Below are 24,096 nucleotides of genomic sequence, written 5' to 3'. Positions count from 1 at the left end.
TTAAGAAACAGCAAACTCAGAAGGAGGTCCTAGGGAGCAGTATGAAGCATTACAACCAGAGCCTCACATAGGCTGTTGCATATTCTGTCAATACACTGCTGATGTACTAAATAATTTTATTTTATTCAGCTATTTTAAAAGTCTGGAACTAAAAAACAGAAACTATGTGTGCAGTCATTGCAGGCTGTTTTCAAAGAGTACTTATTCTACTCAGTGGATTCGCTTTGCTCTCATTATTTCCAACGGTAACATCATATACGGAACACTGTGTGCTTTACATGGCACTTCATCACTGATTATATCAGGTAGTACAGCTGTCTGAGCAGAACACAAGGTTGGCTAAGCACCAAGATTAAAGAAAAGTTATTTGTTGAGGAGAAAAGCCACACACGAATCTTGTGTCCATGGACAACAGATCATGTTCTTACTGAGGTGAGATTTAATACACCTTCATGTTATGAATGTGTGGGTTTTATTATATAAATGTTAGTTTTATAATCTGTTAATGATACTTTCCAACTATTTCATGACTTTCTTATTTTATCACTTTTCTTATGTATATATTAAATTAGAGTTGCTATAAAGTTCTATGAAGTGTCCGTATCTATCATACTCGCTATGGTGAATGACTGCATTTTTCTCTTTCTTGGTGCTGCATTCCTTTCTGACTCATTGGGACACAATAGTTCATTGAGAATGTCATTATCTGAAAGCATATTAGCACTGCCATATGCTTTATACTATTTAATTAATTAGTAATTCCACTCTACAAGTTACACCCATATCTTTAATATCATCACAGTACAGGGAGATATGCTATATGCTTTAACAAATGAGACTGGTCATGGGCATATTTCATCAGGCGTAAAATAATAACTTATACACACAATGATGGGCTTAGGACAAGTATAATCCAAAGGAAGGATGTGTTGTGCTTAATGCAGCTCTAATGACAAATAGCTTTCCAAAATATACTGTTTTAGTACTACAAATCTACTCATGGTGGATTTTCTAACTTGGTAGTTTGTTGAATCAGAAAACTACCCCCTTAGAATGCTGCATATCAAAAAATAATGTTCCACATTTTATAGAAAGTCCTAAGCATCAGAGAGCTTCAAGATTTCCCCTACCAATATCAAATCAGGGTTAGAGTGGGAATGAAATTTAATATCTGGACAAACAGTACATATTCCACTTTCTTTGTTTTATTCCGATTCTAAAATTCCAGTTAACTCCAACTCTCAGCTAAGAATGAGGTGAAAGAGTCACAGATTCAATGACAAAATATGAACAAGAGCAACTGTCTAAGCAGAATCTTCACATGCAAGAGAAGGCAGGCAGGGTGCATTCTCAGCCGCTTCTGTGGTAGACAGTTAAAAGATGTAGCATGCTGTTGTATGCCAATCAAGTGAAATTTTCACCTACCCATGCTATATTGTTATTATTTCATTTCAGGAGAATTAAACTATAAACAATATGGCAAATTCTGAAAGAACCAACGGGTTGCAAGAAACTAATCAGAGATATGGGTAAGCGTCTACTAAATTCCACAGTTTTTCCCGAGATTTCAAACATACATTATCCCTTTCACAGGTGTAAGAAAAAAAAAGTTTTCTTTTTCAAAAGTAAAAATGTTTGTATTTAGCTGTACTTTAATTGTTATTATCATTAATACAGTCATTATTACAATTGCTTCCACATTGGTTCCAGGACAGGTAATTGCTATAGAAATTGTTGAGTTAGGAAATCAGATATCACCTCTTTTGAATTTCTTGTGGCAGTATATAGAGTAAAGGGAAGATTGCTCAATGATTTCATTTCACATTGATAGACCCTTGGTTCCATATAGTACATGTATTGTCACTAAATACATGTCTTTGTGCCTACGTACAGTATACTGTTTTCTATATCCAGAATGCATCCGTGTAAAGATACAAAAGAGAAAGAGTTTTAAATCCTATTTTCACTTTTGCCATTAACCACAGGTTATATTTGGATACACATTCTGTATAGCTAGAGAACAATTCCCTAGCCCACTTGGTTTATTAACAGGAAATATCCAGAAAAGGATCTCCCATCATTTTAAATTTTTTAAAGCATTTAACATCCAATCACCACCTGCCCTACTCATCCTACAATACTCATAATCACAATTCACTGTGAATGTAACTTTTATTTCACATAAAAATAAGACCATGCAGTATTTGTCTTTCTGTGTCTTTTTACTTGGGATAATGTTATAGATTCTTACATGTATTCACATATGATATAATTCTTTTCTTTTAAATGCTTAGAGGGATGGGACACATCTATATTCATTTTTTTCTTTTTTCCTCCTGAAACAATGGTAACTCAATCTCTGGGTTCAACAACTAGAATCCTAATCTTGTAAGCCATATTAAATCTAAATCCTTCTGTGGCAAATCCTGGTAGATATGCTATAGAAACTGGGAGACTAAGTAGCTACATCTTGCCCTCTGGCTATCTCTGTCCAAAAGGCCCCTAACTCTCTCCTGCTTCTTCTCTTCCTCTGTCCAACCTGGAAGTCCCACCTACTCCCCAGTGATTGATTCCTTTACTCATTAGGGGATGGTTCACAAGGAGTCACCTGAGTATGTGACTCATTCCTGGTTCCAGACAACGCCTCCTGGGAAAGCGGAATTAACATCAAAATAAAACAGCAACAGGCCATCCACAACACTTCCTCCTTTCAGGTCTAATAAAAAAACAAAACTTTTCTCTCAAAAATAAATTGAGGACAACTATCACCATTTTGTAATTTATAAGGTATAAGATAGACCTAATACCCAGTCCATCATTTTTGTCATTAAAATAGAACATTGTCATCTATCTTAAATTAAAAGACTTATAATTCTACACTTGACTTATGATTGTATGCCATCTAAAATCATCCTCTCAAATCTGTTCTCTCAAAGTAAATAGCCTGGGTTGGCTATGAGATTATAAGTAGTCTTTGAATCCCATCAGAAATCCAAGAATGACCAAATTAACTGAAACTATATAGAAAGCCTAACACAGCTTCCAGAACTGAGACAAATTGTAAAAACAGCTGCCTACCTGTACAGCCCCAGTAAGTCAGGAAGATGGAGCATGTCTTCAGCCTTCTGGCCCAGGATCATCTGACAGACCTTAGAGATACAGGTATAAAAAGAACTAGCCTATTCTGTCTCAGCAGAACTAAGCTGTCCTAACGTGTAAATTGGATCCTTTCAAGAACAGTACAAGTCTGCAGGAGAGATAGGCAATTTCTCCCCAGTGGTGACCAAGCCACAATGTACAGTCTCACATGGAGGTCTAGATGCTCAGCTTCTTCTTTGAATCCATGAATGGGATGCTGTTAGGAGCAGATTTTTTTTCAACAACAAGTGAATAAACATTAAATGTCACATTCTGTGGATTTCTGACTTTTTGAAAACCAGCTATCTATGTAAAGTAATCTGTACTGTTGTCTGTTAATTACCCTCAGCTATTTCAAATTAAAATAACTAAAAACCACTCTAACAATAAACTCAGAGCCATGAATTTGGTATTAGGCCCTTAACTCACAGGCTTAACCATCCCAGATCAGTTTATAATAACAGTTATAGGAGGACTAGCTCTAAGCCCTGTACTTTTAAAATTTTTGTATCAATAGAAGAAATTTATACCAATGGCAATGAGACTCAGCAAAGCTGTATATTCTGTAATATACAAATCTCAAAACAAAATTTTAGTATCATCAAGATAACATTTTTGTTTGATTCTCTGGAATCTAGTTCTCTGGGGGGCCTCCCTCTATCAAATCTGAACCATATTACTCTGGAAGGTGTATAGATGATTATACCTTGATTTTGCCTCAAAATAAATTCTGTACCAAAATGAGAAATTATGACTTCAACTTAATAACAATTATAAAGAAACAATTATAAAAACAATTATAAATCTCTCCACTCAGCTCGCTAAATTCCCACTGGTGGGTCGATAACACACCAGCTCCATGCTTCAAAACCCCCCATGGCCTTTGTGGTGCACATCTGGCAAACCCACACTTTGCCACCGTACCTTTCTCTCTTGAACCCCTTCAAGTCACCGTGTGAAGGAAATCACCACACAAAGTCAGTTCTGAAACAATGGTAAATCAATCCCTGTGCGCAACAACTAAAATCCTAATCTTGTAAGCCATGTTAGAAACCAAGAGACTTAGCTACCTCTTGCCCTGTCACTATCCCCATCCAGAAAGCCCATATCTATATTCCTAATACTAGAAAGACTAAAATAGAGGATCTGAATGCCAGCCTAGGCTACATAGTGAGCAACTATTGAAAGAAAGAAAAAAAGAAAGAAAAGAAGAAAGGAAGGAAGGAAGGAAGGGAGGGAGGGAGGGAGGGAGGGAGGGAGGGAGGGAGGGAGGGAGGAAGGGAGGAAGGGAGGAATGGAGGAAGGAAGGGAGGGAGGAATGGAGGAAGGAAGGGAGGGAGGGAGGGAGGAAGGGGGGAGGGAGGAAGGAAGGAAGGAAGGAAGGAAGGAAGGAAGGAAGGAAGGAAGGAAGGAAAGAGATAGAAATAACTTAGTGTGTAGTGTTCTTTCAGGGGATCCAAGTTGGATTCTCAGCATCCACAGAGGGTTGTTCACAACTGACTATAACCCCAACTCCAGGGGATCCAACACCCTCTTCTCAACTCCATGAGCACCTGCACATACATGTACATACACAGAGAGAGAGGAAGAGGGGAAAGGAGAGAGAGAGACTTAAAATTAAAATTTTAAACTCTTTAAAAAAGGAATAAGGGGTGAAATAATAGTTTAGCAGTTAAGAGCATTAACTGTTCTTGCAATGGGCCCAGGTTTGGTTTCCAGTGCCCACCTGATAATTCATAAGCAAGGAATCTGATGTGCTCATCTGACCTCTGTGGGTACCAGACACCATACATGATAAACATACATGTACTCAGACAAGATACATATGCATATAAAATAAAAATACATGAATCTTTAAAATATAAATAAGAATAAAGGAATATTACTGTGCTATGTGTTAGCATTTTGTCTAAGCTCCACCCCATAGTTACCTAGAAACAGCCAGGTATGTCTGACTCACTATAAAAGGGGCTGCTTGACCCCTCCACCTTCTCTTGCTCTCTTGCGTTCTTGCTTTCACTCTGTTCTCTCACTCCTTCACCCTCTCTCAAGGAAGAGAAGCAATATGTTTGGTGGAGGTCTAGTCAGGTGTGGGAAAAGGAGGCACCTCCAAGGGTCCATGCTGAGGCATCCTTTACCCTGAGGGACCAGCCACATGACAGTATAGCATAGAAGAGCTTATTCAGGACACAGAGATAGTAGTTGAGAGGGTAGTAGAGACAAAGAAAGGCAGAGAGAGAGTATAAGAGTAGAGAATTAGAGGCCAGCCATGAGCATATGGAGAGAGGGGGGCCGTGGGAGAGAGGGGGAAGGGGCAGAGCTTAGACAAAATGCTAACACTGTATCAATGCCACAAATTTGTTATGTATCCATATTTGTTACCTGGCAGTATTTATGTATTCATACTTGTATCCATATTTGTTATGTATCAATATTTCCTATGTATCCATATTTCTTATGTATCCATCTGCTGATAGGCATTTCTGATTTTGGCAATATGAATACTCCTGCACTAAACATGGACATGCAGAGAACAACTCTTCAGCACATTGGTTATAATTCCTTTCAAGGCATAATTATAGTGGGATTGATGGGTCATTTGGTTATTCTATTTTAGTGGGGTTTGTATTAATTTTTATTATTTTCAGTTATGTGTATGAGTGTATGTCTCTGTGTGTGCAGGTGTCCTGTGGAGGTTGGAGGGGTCAGATCCCTTGGAGCTGGAGCAGCCCAGTATGGTTTCTGGGACCAGGTCTGTGATATTCTGGAGGAACCATGCATGCTCCCAATCACTGATTAATTCCTCCAGTCCAGTTATTTACCTTTTCACTGTTATTTTGTCTTTTGTTTTGATTTTTGAGACAAGGTCTCTCTATGTAGCTGTGGAATGCCCTGGAATTCACTATGTAGACCAGGTTGGCCTAGAATTCAGAGATATCTGCTGCCTCTGCCTCCTGAATGTGGGATTAGAGATGTGAGCGACGATGCCTGGCCTAATTTGCCAATTTGAAACATACCTGTACTACTTTTTCACAAAGCTGAATTTGTGGCTATTATTAAAATTTTATAAATAAGTATTGGGAATACTTTGAAAGCCAAGAGTTGCATCCCACACCTGTACGCACATACACCTTTAATCTTTTGATGTGGTTGTTATTTCCCCATATTGTTGAGCTGTTTTCTTTTTTTTTTTTAATTAGGTATTTTCCTCATTTACATTTTCAATGCTATCCCAAAGGTCCCCCATACCCATCCTCCCAATCCCCTACCCACCCACTCTCCCTGTTTGGCCCTGGCGTTCCCCTGTACTGGGGCATATAAAGTTTGCAAGTCCAATGGGCCTCTCTTTGCAGTGATGGCCGACTAGGCCATCTTTTGATACATATGCAGCTAAAGACAAGAGCTCCCGGGTACTGGTTAGTTCATATTGTTGTTCCACCTATAGGGTTGCAGTTCCCTATAGCTCCTTGGGTAATTTCTCTAGCTCCTCCATTAGGGGCCGTGTGACCCATCCAATAGCTGACTGTGATCATCCACTTCTGTGTTTGCTAGGCCCCGGCATAGTCTCACAAGAGAGAGCTATAACTGGGTCCTTTCAGTGAAATCTTGCTAGTATATGCAATGGTGTCAGCATTTGGAAGCTGATTATGGGATGGATCCCTGCATATGGCAGTCACTAGATGGTCCATCCTTTTGCCACAGCTCCATATTTTGTCTCTGTAACTCCTTCTATGGGTGTTTTGTTCCCATTTCTAAGAAAGGGTAAAGTGTCCACACTTTGGTCTTCGTTCTTCTTGAATTTCATGCGTTTGGCAAGTTGTATCTTATATCTTGGGTATCCTAGGTTTCTGGGCTATTATCCACTTATCAGTGAGTACATATTGTGCGAGTTCCTTTGTGATTGGGTTACTTCACTCAGGATGATACCCTCCAGTACCATCCATTTGCCTAGGAATTTCATAAATTCATTTTTTTAATAGCTGAGTAGTACTCCATTGTGTACATGTACCACATTTTCTGTATCCATTCCTCTGTTGAGGGGCATCTGGGTTCTTTCCAGATTCTGGCTATTATAAACAAGGCTGCTATGAACATAGTGGAGCATGTGTTCTTCTTACCGGTTGGGACATCTTCTGGATATAATGCCCAGGAGAGGTATTGCGGGGTCCTCCGGTAGTACTATGTCCAATTTTCTGAGGAACCGCCAGACTGATTTCCAGAGTGGTTGTACAAACTTGCAATCCCACCAACAATAGAGGAGTGTTCCCCTTTCTCCACATCCTCGCCAACATCTGCTGTCACCTGAGTTTTTGATCTTAGCCATTCTGACTGGAGTGAAGTGGAATCTCAGTGTTGTTTTGATTTGCATTTCCCTGATGATTAAGGATGTTGAACATTTTTTCAGGTGTTTCTCTGCCATTCGGTATTCCTCAGGTGAGAATTCTTTGTTCAGCTCTGAGCCCGATTTTTTAATGGGGTTATTTGATTTTCTGGAGTCCACCTTCTTGAGTTCTTCATATATATATTGGATATTAGTCCCCTATCTGATTTGGGATAGGTAAAGATCCTTTCCCAATCTGTTGGTGGCCTTTTTGTCTTATTGACAGTGTCTTTTGCTTTGCAGAAGCTTTGCAATTTTATGAGGTCCCATTTATCAATTCTTGATCTTACAGCACAAGCCATTGCTGTTCTATTCAGGAATTTTTCCCCTGTACCCATATCTTCGAGGCTTTTCCCTACTTTCTCCTCTATAAGTTTCAGTGTCTCTGGTTTTATGTGGAGTTCCTTATTCCACTTAGATTTGACCTTAGTACAAGGAGATAGAAATGGATCAATTCGCATTCTTCTACATGATAACCGCCAGTTGTGCCAGCACCATTTGTTGAAAATGCTGTCTTTTTTCCACTGGATGGTTTTAGCTCCCTTTTCAAAGATCAAGTGACCATAGGTGTGTGGGTTCATCTCTGGGTCTTCAATTCTGTTCCATTGGTCTACTTGTCTGTCACTATACCAGTACCATGCAGTTTTGATCACAATTGCTCTGTAGTACAGTTTTAGGTCTGCATTGGTGATTCCACCAGAGGTTCTTTTATCCTTGAGAAGAGTTTTTGCTATCCTAGGTTTTTTTGTTATTCCAGATGAATCTGCCTGTTGCCCTTTCTAATTCGTTGAAGAATTGAGTTGGAATTTTGATGGGGATTGCATTGAATCTGTAGATTGCTTTTGGCAAGATAGCCATTTTTACAATGTTGATCCTGCCAATCCATGAGCATGGGAGATCTTTCCATCTTCTGAGATCTTCTTTAATTTCTTTCTTTAGAGACTTGAAGTTCTTATCATACAGATCTTTCACTTCCTTAGTTAGAGTCATGCCAAGGTATTTTATGTTATTTGTGACTATTGAGAAGGGTGTTGTTTCCCTAATTTCTTTCTCAGCCTGTTTATCCTTTGTATCCTTTGAAGGTCTGATAGAACTCTGCACTAAACCCATCTGGTCCTGGGCTTTTTTTGGCTGGGAGACTATTAATAACTGCTTCTATTTCTTTAGGGGATATGGGACTGTTTAGATGGTCAACTTGATCCTGATTCAACTTTGGAACCTGGTATCTGTCCAGAAATTTGTCCATTTCATACAGGTTTTCCAGTTTTGTTGAGTATAGCCTTTTGTAGAAGGATCTGATGGTGTTTTGGATTTCTTCAGGATCTATTGTTATGTCTCCCTTTTCATTTCTGATTTTGTTAATTAGGATTTTGTCCCTGTGCCCTCTAGTGAGTCTAGCTAATGGTTTATCTATCTTGTTGATTTTCTCAAAGAACCAACTCCTCGTTTGGTTAATTCTTTGAATAGTTCTTCTTGTTTCCACTTGGTTGATTTCACCCCTGAATTTGATTATTTCCTGACTTCTACTCCTCTTGGGTGAATTTGCTTCCTTTTTTTTCTAGGGCTTTTAGGTGTGTTGTCAAGCTGCTAATGTGTGCTCTCTCTAGTTTCTTTTTGGAAGCACTCAGAGCTATGAGTTTTCCTCTTAGGGATGCTTTCATTGTGTCCCATAAGTTTGGGTATGTTGTGGCTTCATTTTCATTAAACTCCAAAAAGTCCTTAATTTCTTTCTTTATTCCTTCCTTGACCAAGGTATCATTGAGAAGAGTGTTGTTCAGTTTCCACGTGAATGTTGGCTTTCTATTATTTATTTTGTTATTGAAGATCAGCCTTAGTCCATGGTGATCTGATAGGATGCATGGGACAATTTCAATATTTTTGTATATGTTGAGGCTTGTTTTGTGACCAATTATGTGGTCAATTTTAGAGAAGGTACCATGAGGTGCTGAGAAGAAAGTATATCCTTTTGTTTTAGGATAAAATGTTCTGTAGATATCTGTTAGGTCCATTTGTTTCATCACTTCTGTTAGTTTCACTGTGTCCCTGTTTAGTTTCTGTTTCCATGATCTGTCCATTGGTGAAAGTGGTGTGTTGAAGTCTCCCACTATTATTGTGTGAGGTGCAATGTGTGCTTTGAGCTTTACTAAAGTTTCTTTAATGAATGTGGCTGCCCTTGTATTTGGAGCATAGATATTCAGAATTGAGAGTTCCTCTTGGAGGATTTTACCTTTGATGAGTATGAAGTGTCCCTCCTTGTCTTTTTTGATGACTTTGTGTTGGAAGTCAATCTTATCAGATATTAGGATGGCTACTCCAGCTTGTTTCTTCATACCATTTGCTTGGAAAATTGTTTTCCAGCCTTTCATTCTGAGGTAGTGTCTATCTTTTTCTCTGAGATGAGTTTCCTGTAAGCAGCAAAATGTTGGGTCTTGTTTGTGTAGCCAGTTTGTTAGTCTATGTCTTTTTATTGGGGAGTTGAGACCATTGATATTAAGAGATATTAAGGAAAAGTAATTGTTGCTTCCTGTTATTTTTGTTGTTAAAGTTGGCATTCTGTTCTTGTGGCTGTCTTCTTTTAGTTTTGTTGAGGGATTATCTTCTTGTTTTTTCTAGGGCGTGGTTCCCGTCCTTTTATTGGTTTTTTTCTGTTATTATCCTTTGAAGGGCTGGATTCGTGGAGAGATAATGGGTGAATTTAATTTTGTCGTGGAATACTTTGGTTTCTCCATCTATGGTAATTGAGAGTTTGGCTGGGTATAGTAACCTGGGCTGGAATTTGTGTTCTCTTAGTGTCTATATAACATCTGACCAGGCTCTTCTGGCTTTCATAGTCTCTGGTGAAAAATCTGGTGTAATTCTGATAGACTTGCCTTTATATGTTACTTGACCTTTTTCCCTTACTGCTTTTAGTATTCTATCTTTATTTAGTGCATTTGATGTTCTGATTATTATGTGTCGGGAGGAATTTCTTTTCTGGTCCAGTCTATTTGGAGTTCTGTAGGCTTCTTGTATGTTCATGGGCATCTCTTTCTTTAGATTTGGGAAGTTTTCTTCAATAATTTTGTTGAAGATGTTTGCTGGTCCTTTGAGTTGAAAATCTTCATTCTCATCCACTCCTATTATCCGTAGGTTTGGTCTTCTCATTGTGTCCTGGATTTCCTGGATGTTTTGAGTTAGGATCTTTTTGCATTTTCCATTTTCTTTGATTGTTGTGCCGATGTTCTCTATGGAATCTTCTGCACCTGAGATTCTCTCTCCCATCTCTTGTATTCTGTTGCTGATGCTGGCATCTATGGTTCCAGATTTCTTTCCTAGGGTTTCTATCTCTAGCGTTGCCTCACTTTGGGTTTTCTTTATTGTGTCTACTTCCCTTTTTAGGTATAGTATGGTTTTGTTCATTTCCATCACCTGTTTGGATGTGTTTTCCTGTTTTTCTATAAGAACTTCTACCTGTTTGGTTGTGTTTTCCTGTTTTTCTTTAAGGACTTGTAACTCTTTAGCGGTGTTCTCCTGTATTTCTTTAAGTGAGTTATTAAATTCCTTCTTTATGTCCTCTACCATCATCATGAGATATGCTTTTAAATCCAGGTCTACCTTTTCAGGTGTGTTAGGGTGCCCTGGACTGGGCGAAGTGGGCATTCTGAGTTCTGATGATGGTGAGTGGTCCTGGTTTCTGTTAGTAGGATTCTTACGTTTACCTTTCGCCATCTGGCAATCTCTGAAGTTAGTTGTTATAGTTGTCTTTGTTTAGAGATTGTTCCTCTGTTGATTTTGTTACCCTCTATTAGCAGACGTGGGAGACTAGCTCTCTCCTCTGAGTTTCAGTGGTCAGAGCAGTCTCTGCAGGCAAGCTCTCCTCTTTCAGGGAAGGTGCACAGTTATCTGGTGTTTGGACCTCCTCCTGACTGAAGATGAAGGCTCAAAACAGGATCTTTCCCAGAAGCTGTGTTGCTTTGGTCAGGAAGGTCGCCGGTTGTCTGGAGCCGAAGATGGCGCCGCCCCAGAAGCTCTGTGGCTCTTGTCCGTCCCAGAAACGGCTGGCCTCTGTACTCCACACTGTCACCCGTGCAGCCTGCCCCCCGCGGAGTCCCGGAGCCAAGGAGGCTCCTGTTGGGGCCTGAGGCACAACCCTCTCGGGCCGGGCGGACCCCTGTGCTCTCACCAGGAAGGTGGCTGGTTGTCTGGAGCTGAAGATGGCGCCGCCTCAGATGCTCCACGGCTCTCGCCTGTCCCAGAAACTGCTGGCCTCTGTATTCCACACCATCACCCGTGCAGCCTGCCCTCCGTGGAGTCCCGGAGCCAAGGCTCCTGCCGGGCCCTGAGGCAGAAACCTCTCAGGCCGGGCAGACCCCTGTGCTCTCGTTGAGCTGTTTTCTTATAAACTGAATATTTCTTCTCTGATTTCTATGCCATCGATGGCAGCATGAGGGAGTGATGAGGAGACAAATCTGTTTTAGATTTCATTTGTGCATTTAAGCATCGCCTGTGAACCAAATAAACCATATCTTCAGTTCACATTTGTGAGCATCATAATGACTTTGTAGATGAAAATTCAAGCTTTGGATTACAACCAAGGTCAATCTCTAGCTGTGTAAACTGGGACTGTTCACTTTGGTTCAATTTACTCTTCTTTGAAATGGTCATGGCACTACTGACCTCGTGGGTCTACTACAGCTGTAGACCACAGATCGAGTAAAAGTACCTCAGAAAAACTGAATTGAGGAGGTGGCTAATTTTGATGGTTACCTGGTGGGACTGAGAAGCTACACAACAGCTGACTTACCTTAGAGGAGACAAGACTAAAGGACATTGCTAGAAGTAGTGAGAACTAAAGTCTAGGATGAACCATTTTTTATAAGGGATATGAGGGTTGGCTCTGTCCTAAAAATCTAGGCAAGATTCTGACAAGGTGGGCAATGCTCAGTTGGCGCTAGGAACAGAAATGCGGGTGCTTTGGGCCATATAAACTTAATTACTGAATCACTAACTTAACTCGGCTTGCAGCCAAGCAGAGAACACACAGGGCCAATGAGCAGAGACTAAAGACAACCTCGCTGTACCTGGGCGCCCAAACTACACACCTGAACATTGGCAGCCTGGCCTCTGACTGAGAGCCATCCAGTGGCTCCTCTCCTGCTTCTAATAGAAAGAAGTCTGTTGTAACCAACACAAATCTTGTAAAAGTCAGGGGCAATTTCCCTCAAATGGAATTTATCAAGTGACAAAAGCAGAGGATGGCCATAGGAAAGGGGTTTACAGTTTCAAAGCACTGTGGTGTTTGTTTGTTTGTGGGTTTTGGTTTTTTTGTTTTTTTTTTCATGCCTCCTCCTAGACACCAGTCAGTACATAAATTAACTATGAACCTGAGGCAGGAGAATGGACACAAAAAGGAATTCATCATGGTGACAAAAATTGCACATTCCAAAGCTGGAGAAAAGACATGGAAGGGCAAGTTTGCCATAAGTTATGCCTTTTTCTTCTTGTCTTTAATGTGTTAAGTGTTTCAGAATTGTACATGTTTGATATAAACTCAATGTACAAAATTCACATGCTGCACTTGAGTGTCCTTGAAATGTGTGCTAAGGAATTTTCAAAGTAAATTCTGAATATCCCTTGCAACACACCTGACAGCTGCTCTTCAGTGTTTTTGTTAGAGAAGGCCATTTGTTTTTTAATTTGACTCTTCATGCTTGGTAGGATGCTACTGTCCTAAGGACACAAGAATAGGTGCTGGTGTAGGTGTGAAGCAGCAGACCCCTCATGTACTGTGGTAGGAAAGTGCTGTAACGTGTACAAATTAAAAAAAATTAAAAGACAGGGCTAGTGAGGTGAATCAATGAGTAACACTGCTTACTGGGCAAGACTGATGCCTTCAGTTCAATCCCTGGATCCCACTTTGGAAGGAAAGAACTCCCAAAAGTAAGTTATCCCCTACTCCTCTATTCATGTGCTATGGACACACACACTAAAATAAAATCTTTTAAACATAATTTAAAAACATAATTGGTGCATTCTTTTGAAACTCTATTTCTGGGTGTATATATATCCAAAAAGATTGAAAGCAGAGTGTACATTCATAATCATAGACAAATTGGTAGCAACTGTCAAAGTATGGAAGAGATCCTAGTGGGTGCTGACTGATGTGAACAGGACATGCAGTCCAGTGAGAATAGCAATCCACCTTAAATAGTGGAGAGGGACTCCACTGCAGCGTGGAGGAAACTATCCTGCTAAGTGAGTGATTCCAAGATGAGCGTAGAAGACATTATGCCAATCACAAAAGTGGAAGTACTGTGTGATTTTGCTCCGCTAAGTCACTACAGTTGTCGGGTTCATAGAGACAAGAAGCAGAATGGTGACTGGGAAATGGGACAAGGAAAAGTGTTCAATAAGCACTGGGAATTGGTATTGTGATGAAAAGAGTTCTATGGGAGGCATGAAAGATGCATTCGGTGGTCTCGTTGTCACTTACAGTGGTTATGAAGGTGGCATCTGCTATGTATATTTTAACACAATTTAACCATTATCACTCCAGATGTATGTACTCATTTCTACACAGACAGCCACAGGCAACTTCAAACGTTTTTACTTCCTGTCATTAAATCTGCTTTTCACATTTAGTAAATTGTATGATCTTGCTGCCAAAAGTGGTATTTCTCTGGCACACTTTGGCAAAACGTTAATTGGGAAATTATACAAATTCTGTTCACATTATACCTTTTCTATCTTCCAATGTATTTTTCAGACCTCTGCAAGAACAAGTGCCTAAAGTGGGAAATCAAGCTGTTGGACCTATTGAGATAGTAAGTAAAACCAGGACACAAGTGTGTGCATCAGAAAATTGTGGGAATTGTCAGCAGCACATGGGATGTTCTCATTTATTTGGTAGTTTACATCTTCTATGTGAAAAAAAAAAGAAATAGAAAAGGATTCATCATAGTGTCTGCCACAGTCAGTGTTCTATTGCAGTGAAGGCAAGCCATGACCAAGGCAACGTTTATAAAAGAAAGCATTTAACTAGGACTTGCTTACAGTTTCAGAGAATCAGTCATTATCTTCATGGCAGGGAGGATGACAGCAGAGCTCATAGTGGCAGGCAGGTGTAGTGTTGGATAAGTAGTTCGGAGCTACATCCTGATCCACAGGAAGAGAGAGGAAGAGACACTGGGCCCTTTGTGCGTTTTTGATATCTCAAGGCCTACCCCGAGTCATACACTTCCACAACAAGACCACACCTCCTAATCCTTCAACTCTTTCAAGCAATACTACTCCTTTTGACTAAGCATTTAAATATATGAGTCTACAGGTGTCATTATTCAAACCACCACAGTGACTTTCCAAAATGACAGAATAAAAGAATCTCAAAGTAAAAGATAAGAAAAACATGCAGTCTCTAAGCAATGATATCAGGTTTCAGAAGCATAAAATTTGGGATGTGATGGGCATAAATGCTACCCAACTGTGCTCAACAGCATGGATGGTTATGTTCAACTTTTATTATATTTACACTTGAAAAAGTTCCAATATATAAACATTAATTTGTATTGTTAGTATAAAATTTCTTTTTTCTTTTTTTTTTTCTTTTAAATTTATTTTATTTTATTTTTTTTCATTTTTTATTAGGTATTTAACTCATTTACATTTCCAATGCTATACCAAAAGTCCCCCATATCCACCCACCCCCACTCCCCTGCCCACCCACTCCCCCTTTTTGGCCCTGGTATAGCCTCTTTAATCTTTTTTTATTCTTTCAGACCTTTATTAATGCATACAGTGAATTTTGATCAAATCTGCCAATTCTCTCTGGTTTTTTTCCCTATCCCATCCCATCACTGCCCCTCCTCTCCCTCATATGTCCTTTTATAAAAATCCAGAGTCCACTTGGTGCTGCCAGTATGTACATGGATATAGGGTCATCATTTGGAGCATTCATCATCCAGGGGCATCATGCATAAAGAAAGCTGCCTCTCCCATTCCAGGAAGCTATCATTTGCCAATGGCTCCTGAGCTAGAAATAGGACTTCATGGATCTTTCCTAACTCTGTGCTGTGATTTTATCTGGTTTATTCTTGTACAGGTCTTGTGCAGTCCCAACCACTGAGAGTTCATGTGTGCCATAGCTTAACCATGTCTATAAAGTACTGCTTTGGTGGACTCATCCATGCCCTCTGGATGTTTAATACTATATCCCTTTAGAACCTTTCTGCTTCATCTTCCACCATGATCTCTGAGCCTTGGAAAGAGGATACCTTATGATTTAAGAGTCCCACTTAGAGCCAAACATTCCAGTCTCTTCTCCTCAGCATATTTACCAGTGGTGTGTTTACCATCTACTTTAAAAATAAGTTTCTCTGATGGGAGTTTCTCTGTGTGTGGTGTTATTCAAATCCAATGCATTTCAGTAAACATTACATTATAATCCTCCCCTCTTAGCAGGATGAACACTTGCCATTCATGGTTTGGTTTTAGATTGGTATTGTGGGGACTTGATATAAGATGGAACATTCAATGTTTGGCTTTCAGACACCTCACCTTACTCAGACATTCCTGTAAATAATTACTGAGTAAATAATTATTACCCTTGTTTAAAAGATAGGCATTATTTGAGAACAAATTTAATGTAAAGAACTGTAAATAAAAATGAAACATATAATTTCATAACATATTACCAGCTGGATGTTTACAATTACTGATGGTGATGAAATAATGTTCATGAACAAAAATGTGTTGATCAGCTTTTCATCAAGTCTTTTAAAATAAGATTTTGAGTCACTCCCACATGGGATCTGAAGTATATTTTCATATAGTTTGAGTTTTTTGGGAGCTGGTTTGGTTTTCAGCACCTACTCAAATCCTGATGTGAATCTTTCAGAGCTAAGACTGGGTACTAGTGTGCTTTTTCCTGTAGAAAGAAATGTACATCCATGGTTTGACAATTGATCTAATCTCATGATCTGTTGGTTAGGTAAGATTTGCTATGGCTGGCAGTTTTGCTTGTGTTTTACAACAGTAATATTTTCACACTTTGTTTTCTCAGTTCCGCTTTGCTGATAATCTGGACATTGTCCTCATGACTCTGGGAATATTAGCATCCATGATAAATGGAGCCACCGTTCCTTTAATGTCCCTGGTTTTAGGAGAAATAAGTGATCATTTAATTAATGGATGCCTAGTACAAACTAACAGAAGTAAGTGCAAGATCTTTCTGTATGACTGGAGACTCAAACACATTAAATAAAGTAATCAGACATTGAGCTTATAGATTATTATAAAATAATATTTGTATAATATTGTACTTGTCTACATTACTTGATACTAAATAACCAAGGTCTGTATTAGAGATCTTCTGAAAAATCACCAGTAAGATGTGTGTCTGGATATATAACAGTGGAGGAGAGAAACTAAAAAGGAAAAGGAAGAGAGAGGGAACATCCAGTGCTGTAGCTGAAGTCCAAAGGCTGCTGATGGATAGGAATCATCTGAGACCCTCTGCAGGTCATCTTGTCTCTAGAAATTTTAATAATATTCTGAGAATAGTGGTACGTGTATCAGCAATTAGTCAAAAGCATGGCCCATTTGCATCATTCCTCCATAGTGTCTCCTTATGAAGAAGAGAGAGATCAGAGAGTTAGTTGTGACTAAACCTTTTCATTCACTAGCTTCTTAGGGTCTTTACCTAGATATGGACATATGTGGTATTATCAGTCATAATTCAGTACAAAGGCAGCAAGAACATACAGAAAAGTATTTTGCTAAACAAATACTTAAACAATAGCAAAGAAGAGAAGAGCCCTAGCAAAGAACCTGAAAGCATGTTTACATGACCCTCATGTTGGTGAGAATCTTTCCTGCATCACATCCCTCACACAACTTCAAGGTGATGTCCTTTAAGGTGGCTTTAACTTAGTATATAATTCCAAGGTCTTTTAAGGCAGCATTTAACTTAGTGTACAGCTCCAGTGGTTGTCCTGGGCATGGATGTACTAAAGATCTGGTGTGGTTTAATTGATACTTTAAATATAGTAATTCTTCAACTTTAGATATGTAGTCCAAATTCAGTATCCTTATAAGCCATTTATTGTAACTGGGACAAATGTCTCATTAAAACCTGTACCATCTCTTAGACACTTACCTAGCTTTTGCAGTGTGCCTCCCTACTTGATTTTAAATATATCATGCCTCTCATTTTCTACTCCCTGGCTGGCATTTCAAGTGTTTCCCTTTTATCTGAATGGAACTAACCCACTGCTTCAGTCTCTATGCCTTCCCAAGTGATTGTTTCCTCCCTAAACAGTTATGATATTTTTGTCATTTTAGTTATATAAGCAGAACAGAACTAAATATGTGAGTAAAATTAAAAGTTTGTTCCTTATAGAGGCTGGAGAGAGTTCAGCAAGTAAGAAAACTCATGATGCTAATGTTGGGGTTGTTGTATACACATAACACCTGTAATCCCAATGCTGCAGAAGCCGAAACAGGGGATTATTAACAGCCTAGCTCCTTCAGTGAGAGAACATGTCTTAAAGGAAAAGTGTAGAGAGTGATCAAGCAGGACACCTGACATGTTCTATGTAGGTAGGCACACACACATATAAACACACATATAGATATAACACACATACACACATACATCATAAAATGTGTATGCAAAAAAAAATATATATATGAGGCAGACCCTTCAGTTGTCCATACAGGGAAGTGAGCCTGCAAAATTTGGATTGACTTCATCAGCCTGGATCAGACTTCAGGAGGTATAATGCCAGGCAGTTCATTGCCAGCATATTTAAAACACAGTGCAATTTGGGGGAAGAGGTTTCCAGGCAACAATCATTCCAATTCCAGATGCACAATAAAGCTTACAGTGTGACTAATTAGAAACTCCTTTACAAAGTATATATGACCATGAAGGTGAATTCTATGGCTAAAGATAAAAGTCTAGCAGAAGAGTCTGGAATAAACATTCTGGAGAGTAAAGTGAGGTCACCTCTATAGTAAAAGGGTCATGAAGATAGCAAAATGGTCATTGGATCATTAACAATAACCAGTCCCAGCTTTCTGGATAGTAAAACAGGTATTTTATCTCCTCCTTTGAGGAGAGGTCCCTATATGCTTAACATTCCTGGTTTCCCTAGTGATCTGCAGGCAAAAAGACCTCTGTGCTATCAACACAAAAACATTTGTATTTTAGTGATATAAGCTAAATTTAGTGGTGGTATATGCTAAATATTGTTGTGCATATTGATTCATAAATTTACTAAGTAGATATTTACTGATTGTCTACTCTGTCTCAGTGATGCAATGATCAACCCAGCAGCCTAAGGCAGTCTTTTTAGGAGTATTCATTTTGTTTGAGGTATTCCATAACTGATTGTTGTACTTGATGTCATGGTTTGAATGAGAATCACCCCCGTAGACTTATGTATTTGAATCCCCAGTTCCCTGTTGGTGGAACTATTTGAAAGGGATTGGGAGGTGTGGTCTTGTTGAAGGAAGTGTGTCACTGGAGGTGGGCTTTGAGTTTTCAAAAGCCCATTCCACTTTCAGTTCTCTATATATATATATATATATACCTCTCTCCCTTTCTCTCTCCCCATCCTTACTTCCCTCCATCCTCCTTCCTTCCACCATCTTTCTACCTCATGCTTGTGGATCAGATGTGATCAGTTCCTGCTCTAGCATCATACCTTCTTGCCTGCTACCATACTCTGCAACATGATGGTCATAGACTCTAACCCTCTGGAACCATGAACCTCAAACTAAATGCTTTCTTTTATAAGTTGTCATGGTAATGATGTCATGTCACAGCAATAAAAGTAAGTAAGACACTTGCTTTGGGTCAGAACAGTTAGTGCACATGTAATAGATACTGCTGTATATTTTCTCAGTGTGGCAAAATACTTGACACAGGACAAGTGAAGTGGCTCAGTGAGTCAAGGTACTTGCTGCTGAATCTGATGACCTAGATTTGATCTCCAAGATCCACAAAGTAGAAGAAAAGAATTAACTCTTGAGAGTTATATTCTGACCTACACACACACACACACACACACACACACTAAACAAGCAAACACATGTGATGTCAACAAATTAAAAGGACCAAAGCTTTATTTCAGCTATTGATTTAGAAGGGTTGGGCCCACAGTACAAGGGCTCACTGCCATGGGCCTGTGATAAAGCAGAGTCATAGAGAATGGATGTAGCAGTGTGCAAAGGAAAGCAAAAGTGCTTACCTCCTGGTAGATAAAAGGCAAAGAGAAGAGAGAATAAGACTGAGCCAGTGGCCACCTCTTTCTTCTGCTTTTGTCTCATGCTGGCCCCTGTTGGATGGCACTGCCTGCATTCTGGGTAGGCTTCCCCTCCAGCTGTTTCTCTTATGTCACTAGTCCCTGAAAAGGCCCTCACAGACTCACTCAGAATTTGCTTTACTAGTTTCCCCAGCATTGTCAACCCAATCAAGATGTCAGTCATGATTAACCATCACTATGGTAAACATAAGAGCAGTTTAGATTTAAGTAAGTTTCTTGAATATTATTGTTATATCATACATTAAAGAGATGTTCAGGGGCTGGGTAGGTGGCTCAGTGGTTAAGAGCACTAGCTTGCTTTGCAGAGGATTTTATCCCAGAACACCACAGTTCCAGGGCAACTGATGCCCTTTTCTGATCTCCATGGGCACCTGACATGCAAGTAGGGTGTGTATATACATGCAGGCAATACACTCATACACAGAAAATAAATATAAATATTTAGAGAGAAGTAGGAATATGAAGGGTTATTCTTTTAACATTTTAACAATAGTTATGCTAATTACTGATGTTACTTTTCTGGAGGATAATAAAAGAGAATTATTTCCCACAAACAAAATAAAATATTATCATTAATTAGAGGTTCCTTTCTATATAAACATTGAACTTTTGCATTGGCTACTTCTATTGATATAATCTCAAATTGAGATTACACTACTTCTACGTCTGTGTGATAACACTTTAGAAAGAGTACAGATTATCTTTAGTAGCTGAGTTAAATCTCAGTTAACATTTCTATTAAGATTTATTATCTGTGTTCTTTCTGCATCAATTTTAATTTTTGAAGTGGGCTAGTTAAAATTATGCATCATGATTCCATAAATGGCATGAGGGAGATAACTATTCACATATTAATAAATTCACAGGCATTATTATATGATATAAGAAATGAAGAATATTAAAGTCTGCGGGGTTTTTTTCAAATGTTTATTACAGAGGTTTATTAAAGAAAATTGTAACATTAGGTACTGCCTATGGTTTTGTATTGTTAGTTAAGTCAGGACTTTGGATATTGTTAAGAGTAGGTGATATTTTCCCAGAAGACACAAAGAAAATTTTGCATCAAAGACTCATAAGCAAAGATTGCTTGAAACAGTTTTGCTATTAGTTCCCTTGGTGATAACCACCTATATTTCAATAATATTTTTACCATATGTAACAACTTTTAGAACTTCCCCATATATACTTGCATTTCTTGAACTTTCTAAGTCACGCTTGAGGACATGTTGAATTTAATTCTAAAATGTATAACCTTGGGTAGAAAATGAGATTCTGTTGCTGTAACTTGTTGCAATAAATCTATCCAACCCAGATATGCCCCGGCAATGAAAACACAACACAGTTAATATGATTACATGCTGTGTGCCTAGAATGGGCAGATCTACCGCTACTCTATCATCTTCCACATCTATGAGACCCCTTAAAACTTGCAGTTTCTCCAGGCCGTGTGCTTCTGCTCCACTTTTCTTCTTCTTCTTCCTCCTCCTCTACATCCTCTCCCTCTTCCATTTTCTCCTTCCTCTCTCCCTCATCTTCAGCTTCACCTTCCCTTTTATCTGCCAAATCATCAGTTCTCCTTTATTTTATAAATTGAGGTAGGAAGCATGTTTACAGGAAATCACCTGAGTGCTGACTCATTCCTTGTTCAAAAGCCCTCACAGGAGAACAGATTTAACATCAAATATAATTAGCCCCAGGGCTATCCACAACAGTAACTCTCTAGTCCGTCAGCTGATTGTTAAAGGTATCCTAGGGAATTCTTTCCAGGTGTGAGTCATGAGGTCAGTGTTGCCTCTTAGCTTTCACTGTGGGGAAACATTCTTGAAAGAAGAGATAGTTCTTGCAAGTTCTCCTTTAAAAACATAGGCAGCAAGGAATCATGATCCCGTGGCACTGATTTCATTTTCTATAAAAGCAAGTAAACAAACAAAAATTGTGCATTTGGTTAGGAGGGAAAATTATGAAACATTTTGGGTAACAATTTCCTTTATAATTTAAAAAACAAATCTTTTTTTTTACAGCTAAATATCAGAACTGTTCTCAGACTCAAGAAAAGCTGAATGAAGATATCATTGTGTAAGTCCAAATAAATTAAGTTCCTACTTCTTGCGTGGTGCTTTATCCAATACTTGTAAGAAAGAACTAAAAACCTTAATCATCTATATTATGCATAATTAAAGTAAACCTGTGCTTTTCTTCCGTTCCATATATAGTATATTTTTCCCATCTATTTAAAGGGTATGAGTCTGGGGAGATGGCTCATTCAGTAAGGTGCTGGCTGTGCAAGTGGGAGGACCTGAGATCAGATTCCCAGCACCCAGGTAAAGCCAGGCACTCAGCACTAGGGGGAGAGACAGAGGATCCCTGGAGCTCATGAGCAAGACAGGGATCAGTAAGCTCCTGCTTAGGAAAAGACTGGCCTCAAAAATAAGATGGAGGGCAAGGAAAGAAAAAAAGCTAATGCTGATCTTTGCACACACATATATTCACACATGTGTGTGCAAAGATCAGCATTAGCAATGTGAGATATATATATATATATATATATATATATATATATATATATATATATATATATCACATAAACATTGGAACAATAAAAGGCATGTAGTCATCTTCTCTGAGTTGTATTTGACAAACTTGTCACCAACCCAAAAGCTGTGAGGATCTGTGACTTTATGACAGACAGTTTTGTTCCTAGAACTAAAAGCACATCTCTTAGAGGATGGAGGATTATTTTTCCTTTTCTAAAAATTGTTTTTCTTTCCAACCGTTATATGAAAATGCTACTTAAATAGGTTTTAAGTGTGAAAAGATGTGCTAATGATAGAATTTACTAGAAGAGCTTAACATGTGTAAGGCCTTGGGTTTGATCCTCAGCATCATTAAGAGAAAAAAGGAAGGAGAGAAGGCACATGGATTAAATGAATACAGTGAAGCAAATAATTTTGAAAATAAAAATTAAAAAATAATAATAAAGACTAATTGAGACTAAGTTCCATCCAGACTTACAATCTCAATGTCTGAATAAATTAAAAATTTATAAAGGCATTCTGTTTTGTAAACTATGAGATAATAGTAGACTTGACTATTATCTACCACATGCTGAGTTAAATGTTCCATCTTTACTGGTCTCTTCATATTTTTCTCACTAAAATATTTGAAGTCTTCAAACAGACCAGAGTGACATCTAGTATTTCCTTGTGTTCCTTAGCTCTGTTTACTTGCTTTGGTTAAAATAGGATCTGTATTACTGAGACTTAGAACTCTCCATGGAGCTCAAGCTGGCCTTGAACTCGTGATCCTCCTCTTTAACCTCCATCCAAGTGCCAAGTCATGAGAATATGCCACTATGCAGTGTCTAGTATGTTAGCCACAGCCACATGTATCTACAGAGAGACAAACTAATTGAAGTTAAGTAAATTCTAAATTCACTTCCACAGTCTGTATCATTTTTCATGGATTCTGTGGGTACACCTACTGACTGATGTTCTGTGAAGTAAACATTTTTAAAACTGTAGCATTGTCTTATGATTGAGCTGAAAGAGATCTTATAAATTCTGAATATATATCCTTTCTCAGATTTGATAGACAATTGTTTTCTTGCAGCCCGTGGCTACTCTTCATTACTTAAATGGTTCTTTTGAAGTACAAATGTTTTACATTTTGATGAATTTAAATTTTTTGTCTGTAAGGGTTAACTCTAGTTTCTGAATTATAGATGCATCTATCTTTATGCTAGCACCATACCTTTTTTAACTACAGTATCTTTTTAGTTCATAAGTAAATAAATTCAGAAATTCAGTCCCAGAACAATTTCCTTTTTAAAGTTATCCTGGCTGTTCTGAGTCCAACTCTCCTACATACATTTTAGGACCCCCATAGTGGTTTTGCTCAGCCTGTTTGCTAGGATTTTGCCTGGAAGCTATAGCTTTCAAATTTACATCTCCAGTTTAATGACTTCTGTAGCCCTTCAATTTTCAGACTACCACTTCAGCATATTTAATATGTCTAAACAAGAACTCTTGGTAATGTCTGAAAGTCTGTCCTATTCCCAGCTCCCCATGCCTGCGAAGAGCATTCTGCTGACCACATTGGTCAGCCAAAAGCCAGGAAGTCATCCTTGGTGTCTCTCCTGCTTTGTTCCTTGTGTCCTGTTCTGTTGGTAACTTTGTTAGGAAGGGTGTATTAAACAAAGATTGCCTTACCATTATGAACACAAAATACAAAGAAATGAAAGGCACTGAGAAATCAAAACACCCAGCAGGATCA

General features: G+C 38.7%; 1 protein-coding gene across 3 annotated transcripts in view; it reads left to right on the top strand.

Moving 5' to 3' along the window:
- The first annotated feature begins 356 nt into the window (after window positions 1–356).
- The window catches only part of Abcb5 (ATP-binding cassette, sub-family B (MDR/TAP), member 5), a 98,949-nt gene continuing 75,209 nt past the window's right edge, over window positions 357–24,096 (top strand). The window contains exons 1-5 of one of the 3 annotated variants that reach the window (XM_017315245.2): window positions 357–432; window positions 1,456–1,529; window positions 14,265–14,322; window positions 16,557–16,707; window positions 21,846–21,900. In XM_017315245.2, the coding sequence (XP_017170734.1) occupies window positions 1,477–1,529; window positions 14,265–14,322; window positions 16,557–16,707; window positions 21,846–21,900 (317 nt within the window). In that variant the 5' untranslated portion in view covers window positions 357–432; window positions 1,456–1,476. Of the gene's footprint in view, window positions 433–1,455; window positions 1,530–5,832; window positions 5,891–14,264; window positions 14,323–16,556; window positions 16,708–21,845; window positions 21,901–24,096 lie in introns of those variants that run through there. The other 2 variants (NM_029961.2, XM_006516370.3) reach the window with 2 other exon arrangements.

Source organism: Mus musculus, chromosome 12 (genome assembly GCF_000001635.26).
Source record: "Mus musculus strain C57BL/6J chromosome 12, GRCm38.p6 C57BL/6J".
In the NCBI taxonomy this organism is placed as follows: Eukaryota; Metazoa; Chordata; class Mammalia; order Rodentia; family Muridae; genus Mus; species Mus musculus.
The sequence above is the reverse complement of the archived record's forward strand: the minus strand, read 5'-3'. Positions and strand labels throughout refer to the sequence as shown.